General features: G+C 45.8%; 1 protein-coding gene across 1 annotated transcript in view; it reads right to left on the reverse strand.

Moving 5' to 3' along the window:
- Nucleotides 1-24,774, reverse strand: part of ehbp1 (EH domain binding protein 1) — a 344,316-nt gene that overhangs the window by 289,744 nt on the left and 29,798 nt on the right. The window contains 1 exon segment of the mRNA XM_090217692.1: nt 23,126-23,179. Coding sequence (XP_090073818.1) covers nt 23,126-23,179 — 54 coding nt within the window.

Consider the following 24,774-nt stretch of genomic DNA (forward strand, 5'->3'; position numbering starts at 1 on the left):
CTCTGACTGGAGCTTAAAACATCCAGTTCTACTCTCATGTTACTTCTACTGTCTCCAGCCTGAGAGACACACACACACACACACACTCACTCCTTGTTTGGACCCCAGGAAGAGTAGCTACTGTCTTAACAGTACCTACTGGGGATCCATAATAAACCCCAGGAAGAGTAGCTGCTGCCTTGACAGTACCTACTGGGGATCCATAATAAACCCCAGGAAGAGAAGCTACTGTCTTGACAGTACCTACTGGGGATCCATAATAAACCCCAGGAAGAGTAGCTGCTGCCTTGACAGTACCTACTGGGGATCCATATTAAACCCCAGGGAGAGTAGCTGCTGTCTTGACAGTACCTACTGGGGATCCATAATAAACCCCAGGAAGAGTAGCTACTGTCTTAACAGTACCTACTGGGGATCCATAATAAACCCCAGGAAGAGTAGCTGCTGTCTTGACAGTACCTACTGGGGATCCATATTAAACCCCAGGGAGAGTAGCTGCTGTCTTGACAGTACCTACTGGGGATCCATAATAAAGCCCAGGAAGAGTAGCTGCTGCCTTGACAGTACCTACTGGGGATCCATATTAAACCCCAGGGAGAGTAGCTGCTGTCTTGACAGTACCTACTTGGGATCCATAATAAACCCCAGGAAGAGTAGCTGCTGCCTTGACAGTACCTACTGGGGATCCATAATAAACCCCAGGAAGAGTAGCTGCTGCCTTGACAGTACCTACTGGGGATCCATAATAAACCCCAGGAAGAGTAGCTGCAGCCTTGACAGTACCTACTGGGGATCCATTATAAACCCAAGGAAGAGTAGCTGCTGCCTTGACAGTACCTACTGGGGATCCATAATAAACCCCAGGAAGAGTAGCTGCTGCCTTGACAGTACCTACTGGGGATCCATATTAAACCCCAGGAAGAGTAGCTGCTGCCTTGACAGTACCTACTGGGGATCCATATTAAACCCCAGGGAGAGTAGCTGCTGTCTTGACAGTACCTACTTGGGATCCATAATAAACCCCAGGAAGAGTAGCTGCTGCCTTGACAGTACCTACTGGGGATCCATAATAAACCCCAGGAAGAGTAGCTGCTGCCTTGACAGTACCTACTGGGGATCCATAATAAACCCCAGGAAAAGTAGCTGCAGCCATGACAGTACCTACTGGGGATCCATGATAAACCCCAGGAAGAGAAGCTACTGTCTTGACAGTACCTACTGGGGATCCATAATAAACCCCAGGAAGAGTAGCTGCTGCCTTGACAGTACCTACTGGGGATCCATATTAAACCCCAGGAAGAGTAGCTGCTGCTTTGACAGTACCTACTGGGGATCCATAATAAACCCCAGGAAGAGTAGCTGCTGCCTTGACAGTACCTACTGGGGATCCATAATAAACACCAGGAAGAGTAGCTGCTGCCTTGACAGTACCTACTGGGGATCCATAATAAACCCCAGGAAGAGTAGCTGCTGCTTTGACAGTACCTACTGGGGATCCATAATAAACCCCCAGGAAGAGTAGCTGCTGCCTTGACAGTACCTACTGGGGATCCATAATAAACCCCAGCAAGAGTAGCTGCTGCCTTGACAGTACCTACTGGGGATCCATAATAAACCCCAGGAAGAGTAGCTGCTGCTTTGACAGTACCTACTGGGGATCCATAATAAACCCCAGCAAGAGTAGCTGCTGCCTTGACAGTACCTACTGGGGATCCATAATAAACCTCAGGAAGAGTAGCTGCTGCCTTGACAGTACCTACTGGGGATCCATAATAAACCCCAGGAAGAGTAGCTGCTGCCTTGACAGTACCTACTGGGGATCCATAATAAACCCCAGGAAGAGTAGCTGCTGCCTTGACAGTACCTACTGGGGATCCATAATAAACCCCAGGAAGAGTAGCTGCTGCCTTGACAGTACCTACTGGGGATCCATAATAAACCCCAGGAAGAGTAGCTCCTGCCTTGACAGTACATACTGGGGATCCATAATAAACCCCAGGAAGAGTAGCTGCTGCCTTGACAGTACCTACTGGGGATCCATAATAAACCCCAGGAAGAGTAGCTGCTGCCTTGACAGTACCTACTGGGGATCCATATTAAACCCCAGGAAGAGTAGCTGCTGCCTTGACAGTACCTACTGGGGATCCATAATAAACCCCAGCAAGAGTAGCTGCTGCCTTGACAGTACATACTGGGGATCCATAATAAACCCCAGGAAGAGTAGCTGCTGCCTTGACAGTACCTACTGGGGATCCATAATAAACCCCAGGAAGAGTAGCTGCTGCCTTGACCGTACCTACTGGGGATCCATAATAAACACCAGGAAGAGTAGCTGCTGCCTTGACAGTACCTACTGGGGATCCATAATAAACCCCAGGAAGAGTAGCTGCTGCCTTGACAGTACCTACTGGGGATCCATAATAAACACATATACAATACAAACTCCCCACTTTTGACATTTTAAATCATCTCCTTGAGACGCCACAGTGGAGGAGAAAATGTGGACCTGCAGCAACGACCCCCCAGCTGGAAGTATCTAGATCAAGGCTGTTGTTGAGGATTAACTAGTATCCCAGGCGACACTACTATTTTCATGTTTATTTATTTTATATGGAGAACTGCGTCACCATGCAGAGACCAAACAAAGACTGTTTCTGTCCTGGTTAGGGTGTCTTTAGAGAGGGAGAGTGTGTGTGTGTGTGTGTGTGTCTGATCTTGTGACATCTGCTGTGACGGGTGCACAGCGGGCTTCAAGGACTCACACAGAGGAGATGAAAGACAAGGTCAAGGGAAGACCCTGGGCCACCGAGAGAGACACACACACACACACACAGAGAGACAGACTGTCACACTGCTGACAGACAAGGGCAAAGAGAGACAACAACAACACATAAAACAACTGATGTTATTTGTCAAACGCTTCCTAAACAGGTGAAGACCAACAGTGAAAGACTTGCTTACTTACGGGTCCTTGTCCAACAATGCAGAGTTAAAGAATAGTGACAAGGAATAAACGCAGTGAATAATGAATAACAATAGTGAGTAAGCATACCATGGCTATATACAGGAAGTAGAGGGTAACAACATGGCTATATACAGGAAGTAGAGGGTAATACCATGGCTATATACAGGAAGCAGAGGGTAACAACATGGCTATATACAGGAAGTAGAGGGTAACAACATGGCTATATACAGGAAGTAGAGGGTAACAACATGGCTATATACAGGAAGTAGAGGGTAATACCATGGCTATATACAGGAAGCAGAGGGTAACAACATGGCTATATACAGGAAGTAGAGGGTAATACCATGGCTATATACAGGAAGTAGAGGGTAACAACATGGCTACATACAGGAAGTAGAGGGTAACAACATGGCTATATACAGGAAGTAGAGGGTAACAACATGGCTATATACAGGAAGTAGAGGGTAATACCATGGCTATATACAGGAAGCAGAGGGTAACAACATGGCTATATACAGGAAGTAGAGGGTAACAACATGGCTATATACAGGAAGTAGAGGGTAACAACATGAATATATACAGGAAGTAGAGGGTAATAACATGGCTATATACAGGAAGTAGAGGGTAATACCATGGCTATATACAGGAAGCAGCGGGTAACAACATGGCTATATACAGGAAGTAGAGGGTAACAACATGGCTATATACAGGAAGTAGAGGGTAATAACATGAATATATACAGGAAGTAGAGGGTAATAACATGGCTATATACAGGAAGTAGAGGGTAATACCATGGCTATATACAGGAAGCAGCGGGTAACAACATGGCTATATACAGGAAGTAGAGGGTAACAACATGGCTATATACAGGAAGTAGAGGGTAATACCATGGCTATATACAGGAAGCAGCGGGTAATACCATGGCTATATACAGGAAGCAGCGGGTAACAACATGGCTATATACAGGAAGTAGAGGGTAACAACATGGCTATATACAGGAAGAAGAGGGTAACAACATGAATATATACAGGAAGTAGAGGGTAATAACATGGCTATATACAGGAAGTAGAGGGTAATAACATGGCTATATACAGGAAGTAGAGGGTAATAACATGGCTATATACAGGAAGTAGAGGGTAATAACATAGCTATATACAGGAAGTAGAGGGTAATAACATGGCTATATACAGGAAGCAGAGGGTAATACCATGGCTATATACAGGAAGTAGAGGGTAACAACATGGCTATACACAGGAAGTAGAGGGTAATAACATGGCTATATACAGGAAGTAGAGGGTAACAACATGGCTATATACAGGAAGTAGAGGGTAATAACATGGCTATATACAGGAAGCAGAGGGTAATACCATGGCTATATACAGGAAGTAGAGGGCAATAACATGGCTATATACAGGAAGTAGAGGGTAATAACATGGCTATATACAGGAAGTAGAGGGTAATACCATGGCTATATACAGGAAGTAGAGGGTAACAACATAGCTATATACAGGAAGTAGAGGGTAATACCATGGCTATATAAAGGAAGCAGAGGGTAATACCATGGCTATATACAGGAAGTAGAGGGTAACAACATGGCTATATACAGGAAGTAGAGGGTAACAACATGGCTATATACAGGAAGTAGAGGGTAACAACATGGCTATATACAGGAAGAAGAGGGTAACAACATGAATATATACAGGAAGTAGAGGGTAATAACATGGCTATATACAGGAAGTAGAGGGTAATAACATGGCTATATACAGGAAGTAGAGGGTAATAACATGGCTATATACAGGAAGTAGAGGGTAATAACATAGCTATATACAGGAAGTAGAGGGTAATAACATGGCTATATACAGGAAGCAGAGGGTAATACCATGGCTATATACAGGAAGTAGAGGGTAACAACATGGCTATACACAGGAAGTAGAGGGTAATAACATGGCTATATACAGGAAGTAGAGGGTAACAACATGGCTATATACAGGAAGTAGAGGGTAATAACATGGCTATATACAGGAAGCAGAGGGTAATACCATGGCTATATACAGGAAGTAGAGGGCAATAACATGGCTATATACAGGAAGTAGAGGGTAATAACATGGCTATATACAGGAAGTAGAGGGTAATACCATGGCTATATACAGGAAGTAGAGGGTAACAACATAGCTATATACAGGAAGTAGAGGGTAATACCATGGCTATATAAAGGAAGCAGAGGGTAATACCATGGCTATATACAGGAAGTAGAGGGTAACAACATGGCTATATACAGGAAGTAGAGGGTAATACCATGGCTATATACAGGAAGTAGAGGGTAATAACATGGCTATATACAGGAAGTAGAGGGTAATAACATGGCTATATACAGGAAGTAGAGGGTAACAACATAGCTATATACAGGAAGTAGAGGGTAATACCATGGCTATATACAGGAAGCAGAGGGTAATACCATGGCTATATACAGGAAGTAAAGGGTAACAACATGGCTATATACAGGAAGTAGAGGGTAACAACATGGCTATATACAGGAAGCAGCGAGTAATACCATGGCTATATACAGGAAGTAGCGGGTAATACCACGGCTATATACAGGAAGCAGAGGGTAACAACATGGCTATATACAGGAAGCAGAGGGTAATAACAGGGCTATATACAGGAAGCGAGTAATACCACGGCTATATACAGGAAGCGAGTAATACCACGGCTATATACAGGAAGCGAGTAATACCATGGCTATATACAGGAAGCGAGTAATACCACGGCTATATTCAGGAAATAGTGGGTAATAACATGGCTATATACAGGAAGTAGTGGGTAATAACATGGCTATATACAGGAAGTAGTGGGTAATAACATGGCTATATACAGGAAGCAGCGAGTAATACCATGGCTATATACAGGAAGTAGCGGGTAATACCACGGCTATATACAGGAAGTAGAGGGTAATAACATGGCTATATACAGGAAGCAGTGAGTAATACCACGGCTATATATGGAGGGAGAAAGTAAACAAAAGAAAGAACAAGAGTACAACACACAAATACACAGACAGAGCGACAGACAGACAGACAGACAGACAGACAGACAGACAGACAGACAGACAGACAGACAGAGTGGAAGAAGTGGAGGAATAGAGGGAGTCCCTGTGGATTAAAGACCTGTAAACCTGAGAGCTGGTAATGGTGTCTTTTGGAGGCACAACTCTGCCATGGCTCACTGGCCAAAACCTACAGGGATTATATTTTAACAAACAACCCAAATATGGTCTGTGGTAAACACAGGTTTAGGAGATCTCATACATTCTGTTCCATGAGAAAATATTTATCAGCTAAACATCCCTTATTTATGTCATCAAAACAAACACACCAAGGCTTCATTATTCATGAAGGTCGTGTTAACGGACTGATAGAATCTCATAAGAACAAAACAGCTCCTAAACCTGTGTTCATCTCAGACCTCAGTGTTAATCCCATAAAGCCGTTCGTCCCCCCACATAGGAACGGCTGAACAAACCAGACAGAACTTGTTTCCTTTCTTTCAGACGACAAGCTGCTGCTCCATTGTAGAGGTTGGGACGGGAGATCATAGTACCACACACACCTGATATGACGGCCCCGACCCCAGCTGAAATCACCTGGATATGCCCACTTTATAACACACACACACACACCTGATATGACGGCCCCGACCCCAGCTGAAATCACCTGGATATGCCCACTTTATAACACACACACACACACCTGATATGACGGCCCCGACCCCAGCTGAAATCACCTGGATATGCCCACTTTATAACACACACACACACCTGATATGACGGCCCCGACCCCAGCTGAAATCACCTGGATATGCCCACCTTATAACACACACACACACTCCAAAACTGTGTGATGTCACACTGTGGAATTTCACCCAGTAGATATGGGAGTTTATCAAAATTGTATTTGTTTTCGAATTCTTTATGGATCTGTGTAATCTGAGGGAAATATGTCTCTCTAATATGGTCATACATTGGGCAGGAGGTTAGGAAGTGCAGTTCACTTTCCACCTCATCTTGTGGGCAGTGAGCACATCTTCTCTTGAGAGCCATGTCTGCCTACAGCGACCTTTCTCAATAGCAAAGCTATGCTCACTGAGTCTGTACATAGTCAAAGCTTTCCTTAATTTTGGGTCAGTCACAGTAGTCAGGTATTCTGCCGCTGTGTACTCTCTGTTTAGGGCCAAATAGCATTCTAGTTTGCTCTGTTTTTTGGTTAATTCTTTCCAATGTGTCAAGTAATTATCTTTTTGTTTTCTCATGATTTGGTTGGGTCTAATTGTGCTGTTGTCCTGGGGCTCTGTAGGGTGTGTTTGTGTACAGAGCCCCAGGACCAGCTTGCTTAGGGGACTCTTCTCCAGGTTCATCTCTCTGTAGGTGATGGCTTTGTTATGGAAGGTTTGGGAATCGCTTCCTTTTAGGTGGTTGTAGAATTTAACGGCTCTTTTCTGGATTTTGATAATTAGTGGGTATCGGACTAATTCTGCTCTGCATGCATTATTTGGTGTTCTACGTTGTACACGGAGGATATTTTTGTGCAGAATTCTGCATGCAGAGTCTCAATTTGGTGTTTGTCCCATTTTGTGAAGTCTTGGTTGGCGAGCGGACCCCAGACCTCACAACTATAAAGGCCAATGGGTTCTATAACTGATTCAAGTATTTTTAGCCAGATCCTAATTGGTATGTTGAAATGTATGTTCCATTTGATGGCATAGAAGGCCTTGTCTCAGCTCCTCTCTCTCCCACACGCTGGCCTGCCTGCCTGCCTCCTCCTCTCTCTCTCCCACACGCTGGCCTGCCTGCCTCCTCCTCTCTCGCTCGCTCTCCCACACGCTGGCCTGCCTGCCTCCTCCTCTCTCTCTCTCCCACACGTTGGCCTGCCTGCCTGCCTCCTCCTCTCTCTCTCCCTCATGCTCTTCGCCAGAGATCTGCATGTAATGATGAGATGCTCATGTCTCTGCTCTACCAATGGGAGTCGTTGTCCCAAAGGCAGGAAGGCAGGCGACAGGCTAAGGTCCAATATAAGCCCATAGAAACACATTGGGTTTACGTTGGAACGGTTTTGGCCAGAGTGAAACACACACACACACACACACAAACTGAAACACAGAGTACACACAAACACACACACACAAACTGAAACACAGAGTACACACACACACAAACTGAAACACAGAGTACACACACACACAAACTGAAACACAGAGTACACACACACACACACACACACACACACACACACACACACACACAGAGGTGCAGTCCTAACTTTTTTTTTAAACACACCAGAAGCTCAAATTAATCCCAATTTGTCGAACGAGGAAAACTTTGGGGATTTCATACTTCATACCAGCTTTTGTCACCTTTGCGTGAATAGCCAGAGGCTGAAATAATTGTGTTTTTCTTCCACGAGGCCCACTCATCTCACACAACCCACTGGCCTACGTAATGACACACACACACACTGGCCTACGTAGACACACACACTCACTCAGCTCACACAACCCACTGGCCTACGTAATGTCTTCTAGTGGGAGGGATGCGCACCACAACCCTGGGGACAATACTGAGGACAGGATACAGTGTGTGTGTGTGTATGTGAGAAGAGGTTCACAAATAATAGGAGGTCACTTCAGAGAGAGAGAGACCTGAGCTCACTACAGAGAGCGAGAGAGACCTGAGCTCACTTCAGAGAGAGAGAGAGAGACCAGAGCTCACTTCAGAGAGAGAGACCTGAGCTCACTTCAGAGAGAAAGAGAGAGACCAGAGCTCACTTCAGAGAGAGCGAGAGACCTGAGCTCACTTCAGAGAGAGAGAGAGACCGGAGCTCACTTCAGAGAGAGAGTTAGAGACCGGAGCTCACTTCAGAGAGAGAGACCGGAGCTCACTTCAGAGAGAGAGAGAGAACGGAGCTCACTTCAGAGAGAGAGAGAACGGAGCTCACTTCAGAGAGAGAGAGAACGGAGCTCACTTCAGAGAGAGAGAGAACGGAGCTCACTTCAGAGAGAGAGAGAACGGAGCTCACTTCAGAGAGAGAGAGAGACCTGAGCTCACTTCAGAGAGAGAGAGAGACCGGAGCTCACTTCAGAGAGAGAGAGAGACCGGAGCTCACTTCAGAGAGAGAACGGAGCTCACTTCAGAGAGAGAACGGAGCTCACTTCAGAGAGAGAACGGAGCTCACTTCAGAGAGAGACCGGAGCTCACTTCAGAGAGAGAACGGAGCTCACTTCAGAGAGAGAACGGAGCTCACTTCAGAGAGAGAACGGAGCTCACTTCAGAGAGAGAACGGAGCTCACTTCAGAGAGAGAACGGAGCTCACTTCAGAGAGAGAACGGAGCTCACTTCAGAGAGAGAACAGAGCTCACTTCAGAGAGAGAACAGAGCTCACTTCAGAGAGAGAACAGAGCTCACTTCAGAGAGAGACCGGAGCTCACTTCAGAGAGAGAGAGAGACCGGAGCTCACTTCAGAGAGAGAGAGAGACCGGAGCTCACTTCAGAGAGAGAGAGAGACCGGAGCTCACTTCAGAGAGAGAGAGAGACCGGAGCTCACTTCAGAGAGAGAGAGAGACCGGAGCTCACTTCAGAGAGAGAGAGAGACCGGAGCTCACTTCAGAGAGAGAGAGAGACCAGAGCTCACTTCAGAGAGAGAGAGAGACCGGAGCTCACTTCAGAGAGAGAACGGAGCTCACTTCAGAGAGAGAACGGAGCTCACTTCAGAGAGAGAACGGAGCTCACTTCAGAGAGAGAACAGAGCTCACTTCAGAGAGAGAACAGAGCTCACTTCAGAGAGAGAACAGAGCTCACTTCAGAGAGAGAGAGAGAGACCGGAGCTCACTTCAGAGAGAGAGAGACCGGAGCTCACTTCAGAGAGAGAGAGACCGGAGCTCACTTCAGAGAGAGAGACGTCAATGGAGTGCAGGAGGAGAGAGGAGAGACAGAGAGATACAGAGAGAGAGAAGAGAGAAGATAAACAGACAGAGATAATATGGTGTATTCCAAAACAAAGTTGACAGTAAGACAGGCTAGAAAACCTACTGATACTGAGTGTTAACAGACTCTGGTCTTATTGTGTTCCTCAGGATGTGTGTGAACTGTCCCCAAGGCTTTGAAAAGGAGAGTCCATCTCCTGCTTTGGTTAACACCCAAACACTTAGTGGTTAAATCTAGAACACACACACACAATAGAACCATGCAGCACAATGCCTGCCGTCAAAAACACCCCTTAAATCTGTTGACCCCTCAATTTGCCCACCTTTTGATAATACGAGTCCGTCTGAAGCTAGGTGAAAGGGACGACTAGCATGCAATTTAGAGATACTACTGAATAGTAATTTACAGTCTCTGACACTTCTCATCTTCTTCCTCTATTCCTGATTATGTGAGCAGCACGGAGAGAGAGAGAGAGAGAGAAGGAAAGAAAGAGAGGAAGGAAGGAAAGAAAGAGAGGAAGGAAGGAAAGAAAGAGAGGAAGTGAGAGAGAGAGAGACAGAGACGTAGAGGGAGAGAAAGAGAGAAAGAGAGAGAGAGAGAAAGAGCGAGAGTGAGAGAGAGCGAGAGAGAGAGAGAGAGAGAGAGAGAGAAAGAGAGACAGAGAGAGGGAGAGAGATAGAGAGAGAAAGAGAGAAAGAGAGAGGGAGAGAGAGAGAGAGAGAGAGAGGTGCAGAGAAAGTGGATGACAGATAGAGAGAAAGGTGACGTTTGACACTGCCATTTTCAATGACAAAATCCAATCTGGGAACAGCGATGATAATTGGACAGACAGACAGGGGGATTAAGAGTGGAGGGCCTCCAGATTAAACCACGTCTCGGTCAGACTGAGGAATCTGGAATTTCATCATCTCAGAGGGGGAGGACAATAGCTTATTCTTCCCTTTCTCCTCTCCTCTCTGATGAGGGGTCAGGAAAACTCACCTTTCCTCTTCTCCTCCTCTTTCTCCTTCTATCTCCCTGGCTGCATTCATTCATTGAGCAAAATATATATATGAACTAACCCAGATAGCGGGTTCTGATTTTGGAGTAGACTGCCCTGGTCTACACAGACAGACGCCCCCACACACACACACAGATAGGACACACACACACACACACACACACAGATAGGACACACACCCACACACAGTGACACACAGTGACACACACTGACGCAGACAGATCCCTGGTCAGACGATGCTGTGTGAGTGTTTCAGTGCCTATGTTGTACTGCCCTCTGGTGTCTGAGGACACCACCAGCCTCTACAGAATGACTGCCTAATGGAAGTAAAGGGAACCAGATCTCTGCTCTGATTGGTCTCTTGAGGTCTGATATCACATAGTAACACATTGGTGTCGGCCTACTGGCTACTAGACAAATAAAATGCAGAGCATGCACGATGCGTTTAACAGTCAGTCAGTATGTCATCCATTCAGTTAGTTCAGTCAGTCAGTATGTCATCCATTCAATCAGTCAGTATGTCATCCATTCAGTCAGTCAGTATGTCATCCATTCAGTCAGTCAGTATGTCATCCATTCAGTCAGTCAGTATGTCATCCATTCAGTTAGTTCAGTCAGTCAGTATGTCATCCATTCAGTCAGTCAGTATGTCTTCCATTCAGTCAGTCAGTATGTCATCCATTCAGTCAGTCAGTATGTCATCCATTCAGTCAGTCAGTATGTCATCCATTCAGTCAGTCAGTATGTCATCCATTCAGTCAGTCAGTATGTAATCCATTCAGTCAGTCAGTATGTCATCCATTCAGTTAGTTCAGTCAGTCAGTATGTCATCCATTCAGTTAGTTCAGTCAGTCAGTATGTCATCCATTCAGTCAGTTAGTATGTCTTCCATTCAGTCAGTCAGTCAGTATGTCTTCCATTCAGTCAGTCAGTATGTCTTCCATTCAGTCAGTCAGTATGTCATCCATTCAGTCAGTCAGTATGTCATCCATTCAGTCAGTCAGTATGTCATCCATTCAGTCAGGCAGTATGTATTCCATTCAGTCAGTCAGTATGTCATCCATTCAGTCAGTCAATATGTCTTCCATTCAGTCAGTCAGTATGTCATCCATTCAGTCAGTCAGTATGTCATCCATTCAGTCAGTCAGTATGTCATCCATTCAGTCAGTCAGTATGTCATCCATTCAGTCAGTCAGTATGTCATCCATTCAGTCAGTCAGTATGTCATCCATTCAGTTAGTTCAGTCAGTCAGTATGTCATCCATTCAGTTAGTTCAGTCAGTCAGTATGTCATCCATTCAGTCAGTCAGTATGTCTTCCATTCAGTCAGTCAGTATGTCATCCATTCAGTCAGTCAGTATGTCATCCATTCAGTCAGTCAGTATGTCATCCATTCAGTCAGTCAGTATGTCATCCATTCAGTCAGTCAGTATGTCATCCATTCAGTTAGTTCAGTCAGTCAGTATGTCATCCATTCAGTTAGTTCAGTCAGTCAGTATGTCATCCATTCAGTCAGTTAGTATGTCTTCCATTCAGTCAGTCAGTATGTCATCCATTCAGTCAGTCAGTCAGTATGTCTTCCATTCAGTCAGTCAGTATGTCTTCCATTCAGTCAGTCAGTATGTCATCCATTCAGTCAGTCAGTATGTCATCCATTCAGTCAGTCAGTATGTCATCCATTCAGTCAGTCAGTATGTATTCCATTCAGTCAGTCAGTATGTCATCCATTCAGTCAGTCAATATGTCTTCCATTCAGTCAGTCAGTATGTCATCCATTCAGTCAGTCAGTCAGTATGTCTTCCATTCAGTCAGTCAGTATGTCATTCATTCAGTCAGTCAGTATGTCATCCATTCAGTCAGTCAGTATGTCATCCATTCAGTCAGTCAGTATGTATTCCATTCAGTCAGTCAGTATGTCATCCATTCAGTCAGTCAGTATGTCATCCATTCAGTCAGTCAGTATGTCATCCATTCGGTCAGTCAGTATGTCATCCATTCAGTCAGTCTGTCATCCATTCAGTCAGTCAGTCAGTCAGTATGTCATCCATTCAGTCAGTCAGTATGTCATCCATGCAGTCAGTCAGTCAGTCTGTCTTCCATTCTGTCAGTCAGTATGTCATCCATTCAGTCAGTCAGTATGTCATCCATTCAGTCAGTCAGTATGTCTTCAATTCAGTCAGTCAGACAGTATGTCATCCATTCAGTCAGTTCAGTCAGTCAGTCAGTCAGTATGTCTTCCATTCAGTCAGTCAGTATGTCATCCATGCAGTCAGTCAGTCAGTCTGTCTTCCATTCTGTCAGTCAGTATGTCATCCATTCAGTCAGTCAGTATGTCATCCATTCAGTCAGTCAGTATGTCTTCAATTCAGTCAGTCAGACAGTATGTCATCCATTCAGTCAGTTCAGTCAGTCAGTCAGTCAGTCAGTATGTCTTCCATTCAGTCAGTCAGTATGTCATCCATGCAGTCAGTCAGTCAGTCAGTCTGTCTTCCATTCTGTCAGTCAGTATGTCATCCATTCAGTCAGTCAGTATGTCATCCATTCAGTCAGTCAGTCAGTATGTCTTCCATTCAGTCAGTCAGTATGTCATCCATTCAGTCAGTCAGTATGTCATCCATTCAGTCAGTCAGTATGTCATCCATTCAGTTAGTTCAGTCAGTCAGTATGTCATCCATTCAATCAGTCAGTATGTCTTCCATTCAGTCAGTCAGTATGTCATCCATTCAGTTAGTTCAGTCAGTCAGTATGTCATCCATTCAATCAGTCAGTATGTCTTCCATTCAGTCAGTCAGTATGTCATCCATTCAGTCAGTCAGTATGTCATCCATTCAGTCAGTCAGTATGTCATCCATTCAGTCAGTCAGTATGTCATCCATTCAGTCAGTCAGTATGTCATCCATTCAGTCAGTCAGTATGTCATCCATTCAGTTAGTTCAGTCAGTCAGTATGTCATCCATTCAGTCAGTCAGTATGTCATCCATTCAGTCAGTTCAGTCAGTCAGTATGTCATCAATTCAGTCAGTCAGTATGTCTTCCATTCAGTCAGTCAGTATGTCATCCATTCAGTCAGTCAGTATGTCATCCATTCAGTCAGTCAGTATGTCATCCATTCAGTCAGTCAGTATGTCATCCATTCAGTCAGTCAGTATGTCATCCATTCAGTCAGTCAGTATGTCATCCATTCATTCAGTCAGTCAGTATGTCATCCATTCAGTTAGTTCAGTCAGTCAGTATGTCATCCATTCAGTTAGTTCAGTCAGTCAGTATGTCATCCATTCAGTCAGTCAGTATGTCTTCCATTCAGTCAGTCAGTATGTCATCCATTCAGTCAGTCAGTATGTCATCCATTCAGTCAGTCAGTATGTCATCCATTCAGTCAGTCAGTCAGTCAGTATGTCTTCCATTCAGTATGTCAGTATGTCTTCCATTCAGTCAGTCAGTATGTCATCCATTCAGTCAGTCAGTATGTCATCCATTCAGTCAGTCAGTATGTCTTCCATTCAGTCAGTCAGTATGTCATCCATTCAGTCAGTCAGTATGTCATCCATTCAGTCAGTCAGTATGTCATCCATTCAGTCAGTCAGTATGTCATCCATTCAGTCAGTCAGTCAGTCAGTATGTCATCCATTCAGTCAGTCAGTATGTCATCCATTCAGTCAGTCAGTCAGTATGTCATCCATTCAGTCAGTCAGTATGTCATCCATTCAGTCAGTTCAGTCAGTCAGTATGTCATCCAGTCAGTCAGTATGTCTTCAATTCAGTCAGTCAGTCAGTATGTCATCCATTCAGTTAGTTCAGTCAGTCAGTATGTCATCCATTCAGTCAGTCAGTCAGTCAGTCAGTCAGTATGTCTTCCATTCAGTCAGTCAGTATGTCATCCATTCAGTCAGTCAGTATGTCATCCATGCAGTCAGTCAGTCAGTCAGTATGTCTTCCATTCAGTCAGTCAGTATGTCATCCATTCAGTCAGTCAGTATGTCATCCATTCAGTCAGTCAGTCAATATGTCTTCCATTCAGTCAGTCAGTATGTCATCCATTCAGTCAGTCAGTATGTCTTCCATTCAGTCAGTCAGTATGTCATCCATTCAGTCAGTCAGTCAGTATGTCATCCATTCAGTCAGTCAGTATGTCATCCATTCAGTCAGTCAGTATGTCATCCATTCATTCAGTCAGTCAGTATGTCATCCATTCAGTTAGTTCAGTCAGTCAGTATGTCATCCATTCAGTTAGTTCAGTCAGTCAGTATGTCATCCATTCAGTCAGTCAGTATGTCTTCCATTCAGTCAGTCAGTATGTCATCCATTCAGTCAGTCAGTATGTCATCCATTCAGTCAGTCAGTATGTCATCCAATCAGTCAGTCAGTCAGTCAGTATGTCTTCCATTCAGTCTGTCAGTATGTCTTCCATTCAGTCAGTCAGTATGTCATCCATTCAGTCAGTCAGTATGTCATCCATTCAGTCAGTCAGTATGTCTTCCATTCAGTCAGTCAGTATGTCATCCATTCAGTCAGTCAGTATGTCATCCATTCAGTCAGTCAGTATGTCATCCATTCAGTCAGTCAGTCAGTCAGTATGTCATCCATTCAGTCAGTCAGTCAGTATGTCATCCATTCAGTCAGTCAGTATGTCATCCATTCAGTCAGTTCAGTCAGTCAGTATGTCATCCAGTCAGTCAGTATGTCTTCAATTCAGTCAGTCAGTCAGTATGTCATCCATTCAGTTAGTTCAGTCAGTCAGTATGTCATCCATTCAGTCAGTCAGTCAGTCAGTCAGTCAGTCAGTATGTCATCCATTCAGTCAGTCAGTATGTCATCCATGCAGTCAGTCAGTCAGTCAGTATGTCTTCCATTCAGTCAGTCAGTATGTCATCCATTCAGTCAGTCAGTATGTCATCCATTCAGTCAGTCAGTCAGTATGTCATCCATTCAGTCAGTCAGTATGTCATCCATTCAGTTAGTTCAGTCAGTCAGTATGTCATCCATTCAGTCAGTCAGTCAGTATGTCATCCATTCAGTCAGTCAGTATGTCATCCATTCAGTTAGTTCAGTCAGTCAGTATGTCATCCATTCAGTCAGTCAGTCAGTCAGTATGTCATCCATTCAGTCAGTTCAGTCAGTCAGTATGTCATCCAGTCAGTCAGTATGTCTTCAATTCAGTCAGTCAGTCAGTATGTCATCCATTCAGTCAGTTCAGTCAGTCAGTATGTCATCCAGTCAGTCAGTTCAGTCAGTCAGTATGTCATCCAGTCAGTCAGTATGTCTTCAATTCAGTCAGTCAGTCAGTCAGTATGTCATCCATTCAGTCAGTCAGTATGTCATCCATTCAGTCAGTTCAGTCAGTCAGTATGTCATCCATTCAGTCAGTTCAGTAGGTCAGTATGTCATCCATTCAGTCAGTTCAGTCAGTCAGTATGTCATCCAGTCAGTCAGTTCAGTCAGTCAGTATGTCATCCAGTCAGTCAGTATGTCTTCAATTCAGTCAGTCAGTCAGTATGTCATCCATTCAGTCAGTCAGTATGTCATCCATTCAGTCAGTCAGTATGTCATCCATTCAGTCAGTTCAGTAGGTCAGTATGTCATCCATTCAGTCAGTTCAGTAGGTCAGTATGTCATCCATTCAGTCAGTTCAGTAGGTCAGTATGTCATCCATTCAGTCATGTGTTTGAGTTGCAATAGGAACTAAATCAAAGAGAATAGAACAGTCTCATCAGTGTGTTGATTGAAACCAGTGTGTTGATTGAAACCAGTGTGTTGATTGAAACCAGTGTGTTGATTGAAACCAGTGTGTTGATTGAAACCAGTGTGTTCAAAATGATCTGAATTCTCCAAAGGTCTTTCACCTACCGACACACAGAGAGTGGGATTCACTACAACAGTCAAAAGACCGAATGTAAAGGCCTACAGTCCCCCATGTAATGTAAAGACCTACAGTCCCCATGTAATGTAAAGGCCTACAGTCCTCCATGTAATGTAAAGGCCTACAGTCCCCCATGTAATGTAAAGGCCTACAGTCCCCCATGTAATGTAAAGGCCTACAGTCCCCCATGTAATGTAAAGGCCTACAGTCCCCCATGTAATGTAAAGGCCTACAGTCCCCCATGTAATGTAAAGGCCTACAGTCCCCCATGTAATGTAAAGGCCTACAGTCCCCCATGTAATGTAAAGGCCTACAGTCCCCCATGTAATGTAAAGGCCTACAGTCCCCCATGTAATGTAAAGGCCTACAGTCCCCCATGTAATGTAAAGGCCTACAGTCCCCCATGTAATGTAAAGGCCTACAGTCCCCCATGTAATGTAAAGGCCTACAGTCCCCCATGTAATGTAAAGGCCTACAGTCCCCCATGTAATGTAAAGGCCTACAGTCCCCCATGTAATGTAAAGGCCTACAGTCCCCCATGTAATGTAAAGGCCTACAGTCCCCCATGTAATGTAAAGGCCTACAGTCCCCCATGTAATGTAAAGGCCTACAGTCCCCCATGTAATGTAAAGGCCTACAGTCCCCCATGTAATGTAAAGGCCTACAGTCCCCCATGTAATGTAAAGGCCTACAGTCCTCCATGTAATGTAAAGGCCTACAGTCCCCCATGTAATGTAAAGGCCTACAGTCCCCCATGTAATGTAAAGGCCTACAGTCCCCCATGTAATGTAAAGGCCTACAGTCCCCCATGTAATGTAAAGGCCTACAGTCCTCCATGTAATGTAAAGGCCTACAGTCCTCCATGTAATGTAAAGGCCTACAGTCCCCCTGTAATGTAAAGGCCTACAGTCCTCCATGTAATGTAAAGGCCTACAGTCCCCCATGTAATGTAAAGGCCTACAGTCCCCATGTAATGTAAAGGCCTACAGTCCTCCATGTAAAGTAAAGGCCTACAGTCCTCCATGTAATGTAAAGGCCTACAGTCCCCCATGTAATGTAAAGGCCTACAGTCCCCATGTAATGTAAAGGCCTACAGTCCTCCATGTAATGTAAAGGCCTACAGTCCCCCATGTAATGTAAAGGCCTACAGTCCTCCATGTAATGTAAAGGCCTACAGTCCCCCATGTAATGTAAAGGCCTACAGTCCCCCATGTAATGTAAAGGCCTACAGTCCCCATGTAATGTAAAGGCCTACAGTCCTCCATGTAATGTAAAGGCCTACAGTCCCCCATGTAATGTAAAGGCCTACAGTCCTCCATGTAATGTAAAGGCCTACAGTCCCCCATGTAATGTAAAGGCCTACAGTCCTCCATGTAATGTAAAGGCCTACAGTCCCCCATGTAATGTAAAGGCCTACAGTCCCCCAAACACCGTCGGATTCATTATGTTACAGGATCACTACAGCAGACAATTCTATGTTACATAACACACAACAGTAAGGCCTATTTAGATAGCGGAATAGGCCTATTTAGACAGCGGAATAGGCCTATTTAGATAGCGGAATAGGCTTATTTAGATAGCGAATAGGCCTATTTAGATAGCGGAATAGGCCTATTTATATAGGGGAATAGACCTATTTAGACAGTGGAATAGACCTATTTAGACAGTGGAATAGACCTATTTAGACAGTGGAATAGACCTATTTAGACAGTGGAATAGACCTATTTAGACAGTAGAATAGACCTATTTAGACAGTGGAATAGACCTATTTAGACAGTGGAATAGACCTATTTAGACAGTGGAATAGACCTATTTAGACAGTGGAATAGACCTATTTGACAGTGGAATAGACCTATTTAGACAGTGGAATAGACCTATTTAGACAGTGGAATAGACCTATTTAGATACAGGGCCTCAGACCGCTGTGATACAGTCTGGAATGGAACCAGGGTCTGTAGTGACGCCTCTACCACTTAGATACAGGGCCTCAGACCGCTGTGATACAGCCTGGAATGGAACCAGGGTCTGTAGTGACGCCTCTAGCACTGAAGATGCAGTGCCTCAGACCGCTGTTATGGAATGGAACCAGGGTCTGTAGTGACGCCTCTACCACTGACATACAGGGCCTCAGACCGCTGAACCAGGGTCTGTAGTGACGCCTCTAGCACTGAAGATGCAGGGCCTCAGACTGCTGTGATACAGCCTTGAATCGAACCAGGGTCTGTAGTGACGCCTCTACCACTGAGATACAGGGCCTCGGACCGCTGTGATACAGCCTGGATTCGAACCAGGGTCTGTAGTGACGCCTCTACCACTGAGATACAGGGCCTCAGACCGCTGAACCAGGGTCTGTAGTGACGCCTCTACCACTGAGATACAGGGCCTCAGACCGCAACGCCACTCAGGAGTCCCTTCATCATTCTCACACAAGTCATTTCCTGAAGGTCCAAGCCTCGATACAGCGCCATCTACTGGTATGAAAGCGTTAGTGAACGCTGCTGTCAAACAAACTCTAGACTTTTATTATGGAAATTAACCCGGAAGCTTCAAAACGTCTGGCCTAGAGTCGCTAGATTGACTAGCTAACCTCCACGAGCTACGTTTGGTTCATGTGCTTTGCAGATGCCACATTCCTGACACAAGTCGGTAGGTATAAAACAAGATGTGTAACCGAGTAAAGTAAGAATTCAACGTGTAAACGCTCCTTCCTCGTCCTGACACATCCGTATAACACACAGGATGTTCACCGAGTTAATTAACGTTTACAGCTTCTATTACGATCCTAACAATTTACTTCTGGATTTTGTTCCGTTCCTAACGATGCGTAGGTTCAACCGCTGGGCAGCCGCCTGGGTCCATGGCAGCTGTCTGGGTCCATGGCAGCTGTCTGAAGACTCTATGGAGCTGAAGACCATCTGCTTTGCCCCCCCCCCCCCCCCCCCCCCCCCCCAAACTGAGTAATCTGCTGCCAACTAGTCCAGTCAGTCTGTCAGTCTGTCAGGAGGTCTTTGATGTTCGTCTCAACTTGGAGCACCGTCCTCTCAACCTCTTCACTTCCACATCTCCCCCTCCCTCTTACATACCTCTCCCCCCCCCCTCTACATACCTCCCCCTACACATACCTCTCCCCCTCCCTCTCTACATACCTGCCCCTCTACATACCTCTCCCCCTCCCTAATCTACATACCTCTCCCCCACCCTCTCTACATACCTCCTCTCTACATACCTCTCCCCCTCCCCCTCTACATACCTCCCCCTCTACATACCTCCCCCTCTACATACCTCCCCCTCTCCACAAACCTCTCCCCCTCCCTCTCTACATACCTCTCCCCCTCCCTCTATACATACCTCCCCCTCTGCATACCTCCCCCTCTACATACCTCCCTCTCTACATACCTCTCCCCCTCCATCTCTGCATACCTCCCCCTCTGCATACCTCCCCCTCTGCATACCTCCCCCTCTGCATACCTCCCCCTCTGCATACCTCTCCCCCACCCTCTCTGCATACCTCCTCTCTACATACCTCTCCCCCTCCCCCTCTACATACCTCCCCTCTACATACCTCCCCCTCTACATACCTCCCCCTCTCCACAAACCTCTCCCCCTCCCTCTCTACATACCTCTCCCCCTCCCTCTATACATACCTCCCCCTCTGCATACCTCCCCCTCTACATACCTCCCTCTCTACATACCTCTCCCCCTCCCTCTCTACATACCTCCCCCTCTACATAACTCCCTCTCTACATACCCCTCCCTCTCCCCCTCCCTCTCTACATACCTCAACCTCCACATACCCCCCTCCCTCTCTACATACCCCTCCCCCTCCCTCTCTACATACCTCTCCACAAACCTCTCCCCCTCCCTCTCTACATACCTCTCCCCCTCCATCTCTACATACCTCCCCCTCTGCATACCTCCCCCTCTGCATACCTCCCCCTCTGCATACCTCCCCCTCTGCATACCTCTCCCCCTCCCTCTCTACATACCTCCCCCTCTACATAACTCCCTCTCTACATACCCCTCCCTCTCCCCCTCCCTCTCTACATACCTCAACCTCCACATACCCCCCTCCCTCTCTACATACCCCTCCCCTCTACATACCCCTCCCCCTCCCTCTCTACATACCTCCCCCTCTACATAACTCCCTCTCTACATACCCCTCCCTCTCCCCCTCCCTCTCTACATACCTCAACCTCCACATACCCCCCTCCCTCTCTACATACCCCTCCCCCTCTACATACCCCTCCCCCTCCCTCTCTACATACCTCTCCCTCCCTCTCTACATACCTCCCCCCTCCCTCTCTACATACATCTCCCTCCCTCTCTCCATCCCTCCCCACACCTCTCTACCTCTGTATACGTCTGCATGCAGAATCTCAATTGGGTTTTTGTCCCATATAGTGAATTCTTGGTTAGTGAGTGGACCCCAGACCTCACAACCATTCTCCCTCAACCTCCTCTTCCCCTCCCTACACCCCTCTCTCCACCCCTCTCCCCCCTCCACCCCCCTCTCTCCACCCCTCTCACCACTCCCTCTCTCCCCCCCCTCTCTCCACCCCTCCCTCCAAAACACACAATATAATGGTGCCGTGCCAGGGGTTCCACACAGTGACGGTCAGACTGGGGAAAGTCAGGACGGGACCTTTCAGCACTAGAAGAAAGCTCTTCCCGACCTGAGACTGAACTCCCCAAGGTGGACTCATTCTTTGAACACACACACAGTGAAGGTATGAGTCCTACGACAAACACTCTCACATGAGGTTCCAAACACCACCTCATTCCCCGTCAATGGAGATGCACTGAGTGTTTTTACTGAAGGACTGAATATGAATATCAGTCTGACCACTAGATGGCAGCATGTGAACATCTAAATGCCAGATCAGTACAGCCCATATAGCCCTGTCCAGCCCAGCCCTGTCCATATAACCCTGTCCAGCCCAGCCCTGTCCATATAACCCTGTCCAGCCCTGTCCATATAACCCTGTCCAGCCCAGCCCTGTCCAGCCCAGCCCTGTCCATATAACCCTGTCCAGCCCATATAGCCCTGTCCAGCCCATATAGCCCTGTCCAGCCCATATAGCCCAGCCCATATAGCCCAGCCCATATAGCCCAGCCCATATAGCCCAGTCCATATAGTCCAGCCCATATGGCCCAGTTCATATAGCCCAGTCCATATAGCCCAGCCCATATAGCCCAGTCCATATAGTCCAGCCCATATAGCCCAGTCCATATAGCCCAGCCCATATAGCCCATATAGCCCAGTCCATATAGCCCAGTCCATATAGCCCAGTCCATATAGCCCATATAGCCCAGCCCATATAGCCCAGTCCATATAGCCCAGCCCATATAGCCCAGCCCATATAGCCCAGCCCATATAGCCCAGCCCATATAGCCCAGTCCATATAGCCCAGCCCATATAGCCCAGCCCATATAGCCCAGTCCATATAGCCCAGTCCATATAGCCCAGCCCATATAGCCCATATAGCTCAGTCCATATAGCCCAGTCCATATATCCCATATAGCCCAGTCCATATATCCCATATAGCCCAGTCCATATAGCCCAGTCCATATAGCCCAGTCCATATAGCCCATATATCCCAGTCCATATAGCCCAGTCCATATAGCCCAGTCCATATAGCCCAGTCCATATAGCCCAGTCCATATAGCCCAGTCCATATAGCCCATATATCCCAGTCCATATAGTTCAGTCCATATAGCCCAGTCCATATAGCCCAGTCCATATAGCCCAGTCCATATAGCCCAGTCCATATAGCCCAGTCCATATAGCCCAGTCCATATAGCCCAGTCCATATATCCCATATAGCCCAGTCCATATATCCCATATAGTCCAGTCCATATAGTTCAGTCCATATAGCCCATATAGCCCAGTCCATATAGTCCAGTCCATATAGCCCAGTCCATATAGTCCAGTCCATATAGCCCAGTCCATATATCCCATATAGCCCAGTCCATATAGTCCAGTCCATATAGCCCAGTCCATATAGCCCAGTCCATATAGCCCAGTCCATATATCCCATATAGCCCAGTCCATATAGTCCAGTCCATATAGCCCATATAGCCCAGCCTATATAGGCCATGTAGCCCAGCCCATATAGCCCAGTCCATATAGCCCAGCCCATATAGTCCAGTCCATATAGGCCATGTAGCCCAGCCCATATAGTCCAGTCCATATAGCCCAGCCCATATAGCCCAGCCCATATAGGCCATGTAGCCCAGCCCATATAGCCCAGTCCATATAGCCCAGCCCATATAGCCCAGTCCATATAGCCCAGTCCAGCATAAGTGATGGGAGAGGTAATGTGTACTCACATTTTCTATGACAAACGTCCATTCCTTGTCTTCAAACTCCTCTGCGTGGGGGTCCTAGGAGAGAGGAGAGGAAACAACACGGAGGTATTCAGACCCCTTCCTTTTCCACAGTCCGTTACCCTACAGCCTTATTCCCTCAATCTACACACAACACCCCACAATGACATTAATGCTAGTGCTAGTTTGACCACCAGAAGGCATCTTTGAGAAGCATTTGATAGTCTCCCATATTGGCATTTCTAGAGAATTTAAAACCTGTTTTTGTAATAACATAGCACAGGGGATTGATTTCAAGAAATTTGATTCATATTATGGTGTTTTATTCCGTGGACAACGAAACCCTCCGGGTTTCCGTTAGGATGGCGTGGAACATATGTCGCTGTACAACGTGATGGTCGGGAGTAGGCCACAGCATAAGAGGATTGGAGGATTGTAAATTAATATCTAAGGGGCATAACATTTCCACACCCTAATTGTAGTGTACCCAATACTCATTTTGCCTATGGAAGGCAGACAGAATATCTACGAACATATATTTTTTCCAATGACGTGACTCTCCGCCAATAATTATAATGATTTATTTCTGGAGAAACCTAACTTGACTATTTAGCAGACATCACTTGCTTATATTCAGTCAACACACATATGGTTGAAGTCGGAAGTTTACATACACTTAGGTTGGAGTCATTGAAACTTGTTTTTCAACAACTCCACAAATGTCTTGTTAACAAACTATAGTTTTGGCAAGTCGGTTAGGACATCTACTTTGTGCTTGACACAAGTAATTTATCCAACAATTATTTACAGACACAACCATATGAATACAGGCCCTGACTACTATACAACATGAATACAGGCCCTGACTACTGCGTGTTATACAACCTGAATACAGGCCCTGACTACTATACAACCTGATGAATACAGGCCCTGACTACTGCGTGTTATACAACCTGAATACAGGCCCTGACTACTATACAACATGAATACAGGCCCTGACTACTATACAACCTGAATACAGGCCCTGACTACTATACAACATGAATACAGGCCCTGACTACTATACAACCTGAATACAGGCCCTGACTACTATACAACCTGATGAATACAGGCCCTGACTACTATACAACATGAATACAGGCCCTGACTACTATACAACCTGATGAATACAGGCCCTGACTACTATACAACATGAATACAGGCCCTGACTACTATACAACCTGATGAATACAGGCCCTGACTACTATACAACATGATGAATACAGGCCCTGACTACTATACAACATGAATACAGGCCCTGACTACTATACAACCTGATGAATACAGGCCTTGACTACTATACAACCTGATGAATACAGGCCCTGACTACTATACAACCTGATGAATACAGGCCCTGACTACTATACAACATGAATACAGGCCCTGACTACTATACAACCTGATGAATACAGGCCCTGACTACTATACAACCTGATGAATACAGGCCCTGACTACTATACAACCTGATGAATACAGGCCCTGACTACTATAAAACATGAATACAGACCCTGACTACTATACAACATGATGAATACAGGCCCTGACTACTATACAACATGATGAATACAGGCCCTGACTACTATACAACATGATGAATACAGGCCCTGACTACT

The sequence above is a fragment of the Oncorhynchus mykiss genome, chromosome 23 (genome assembly GCF_057628025.1).
Source record: "Oncorhynchus mykiss isolate SJ-2025 chromosome 23, ASM5762802v1, whole genome shotgun sequence".
Taxonomy (NCBI): Eukaryota; Metazoa; Chordata; class Actinopteri; order Salmoniformes; family Salmonidae; genus Oncorhynchus; species Oncorhynchus mykiss.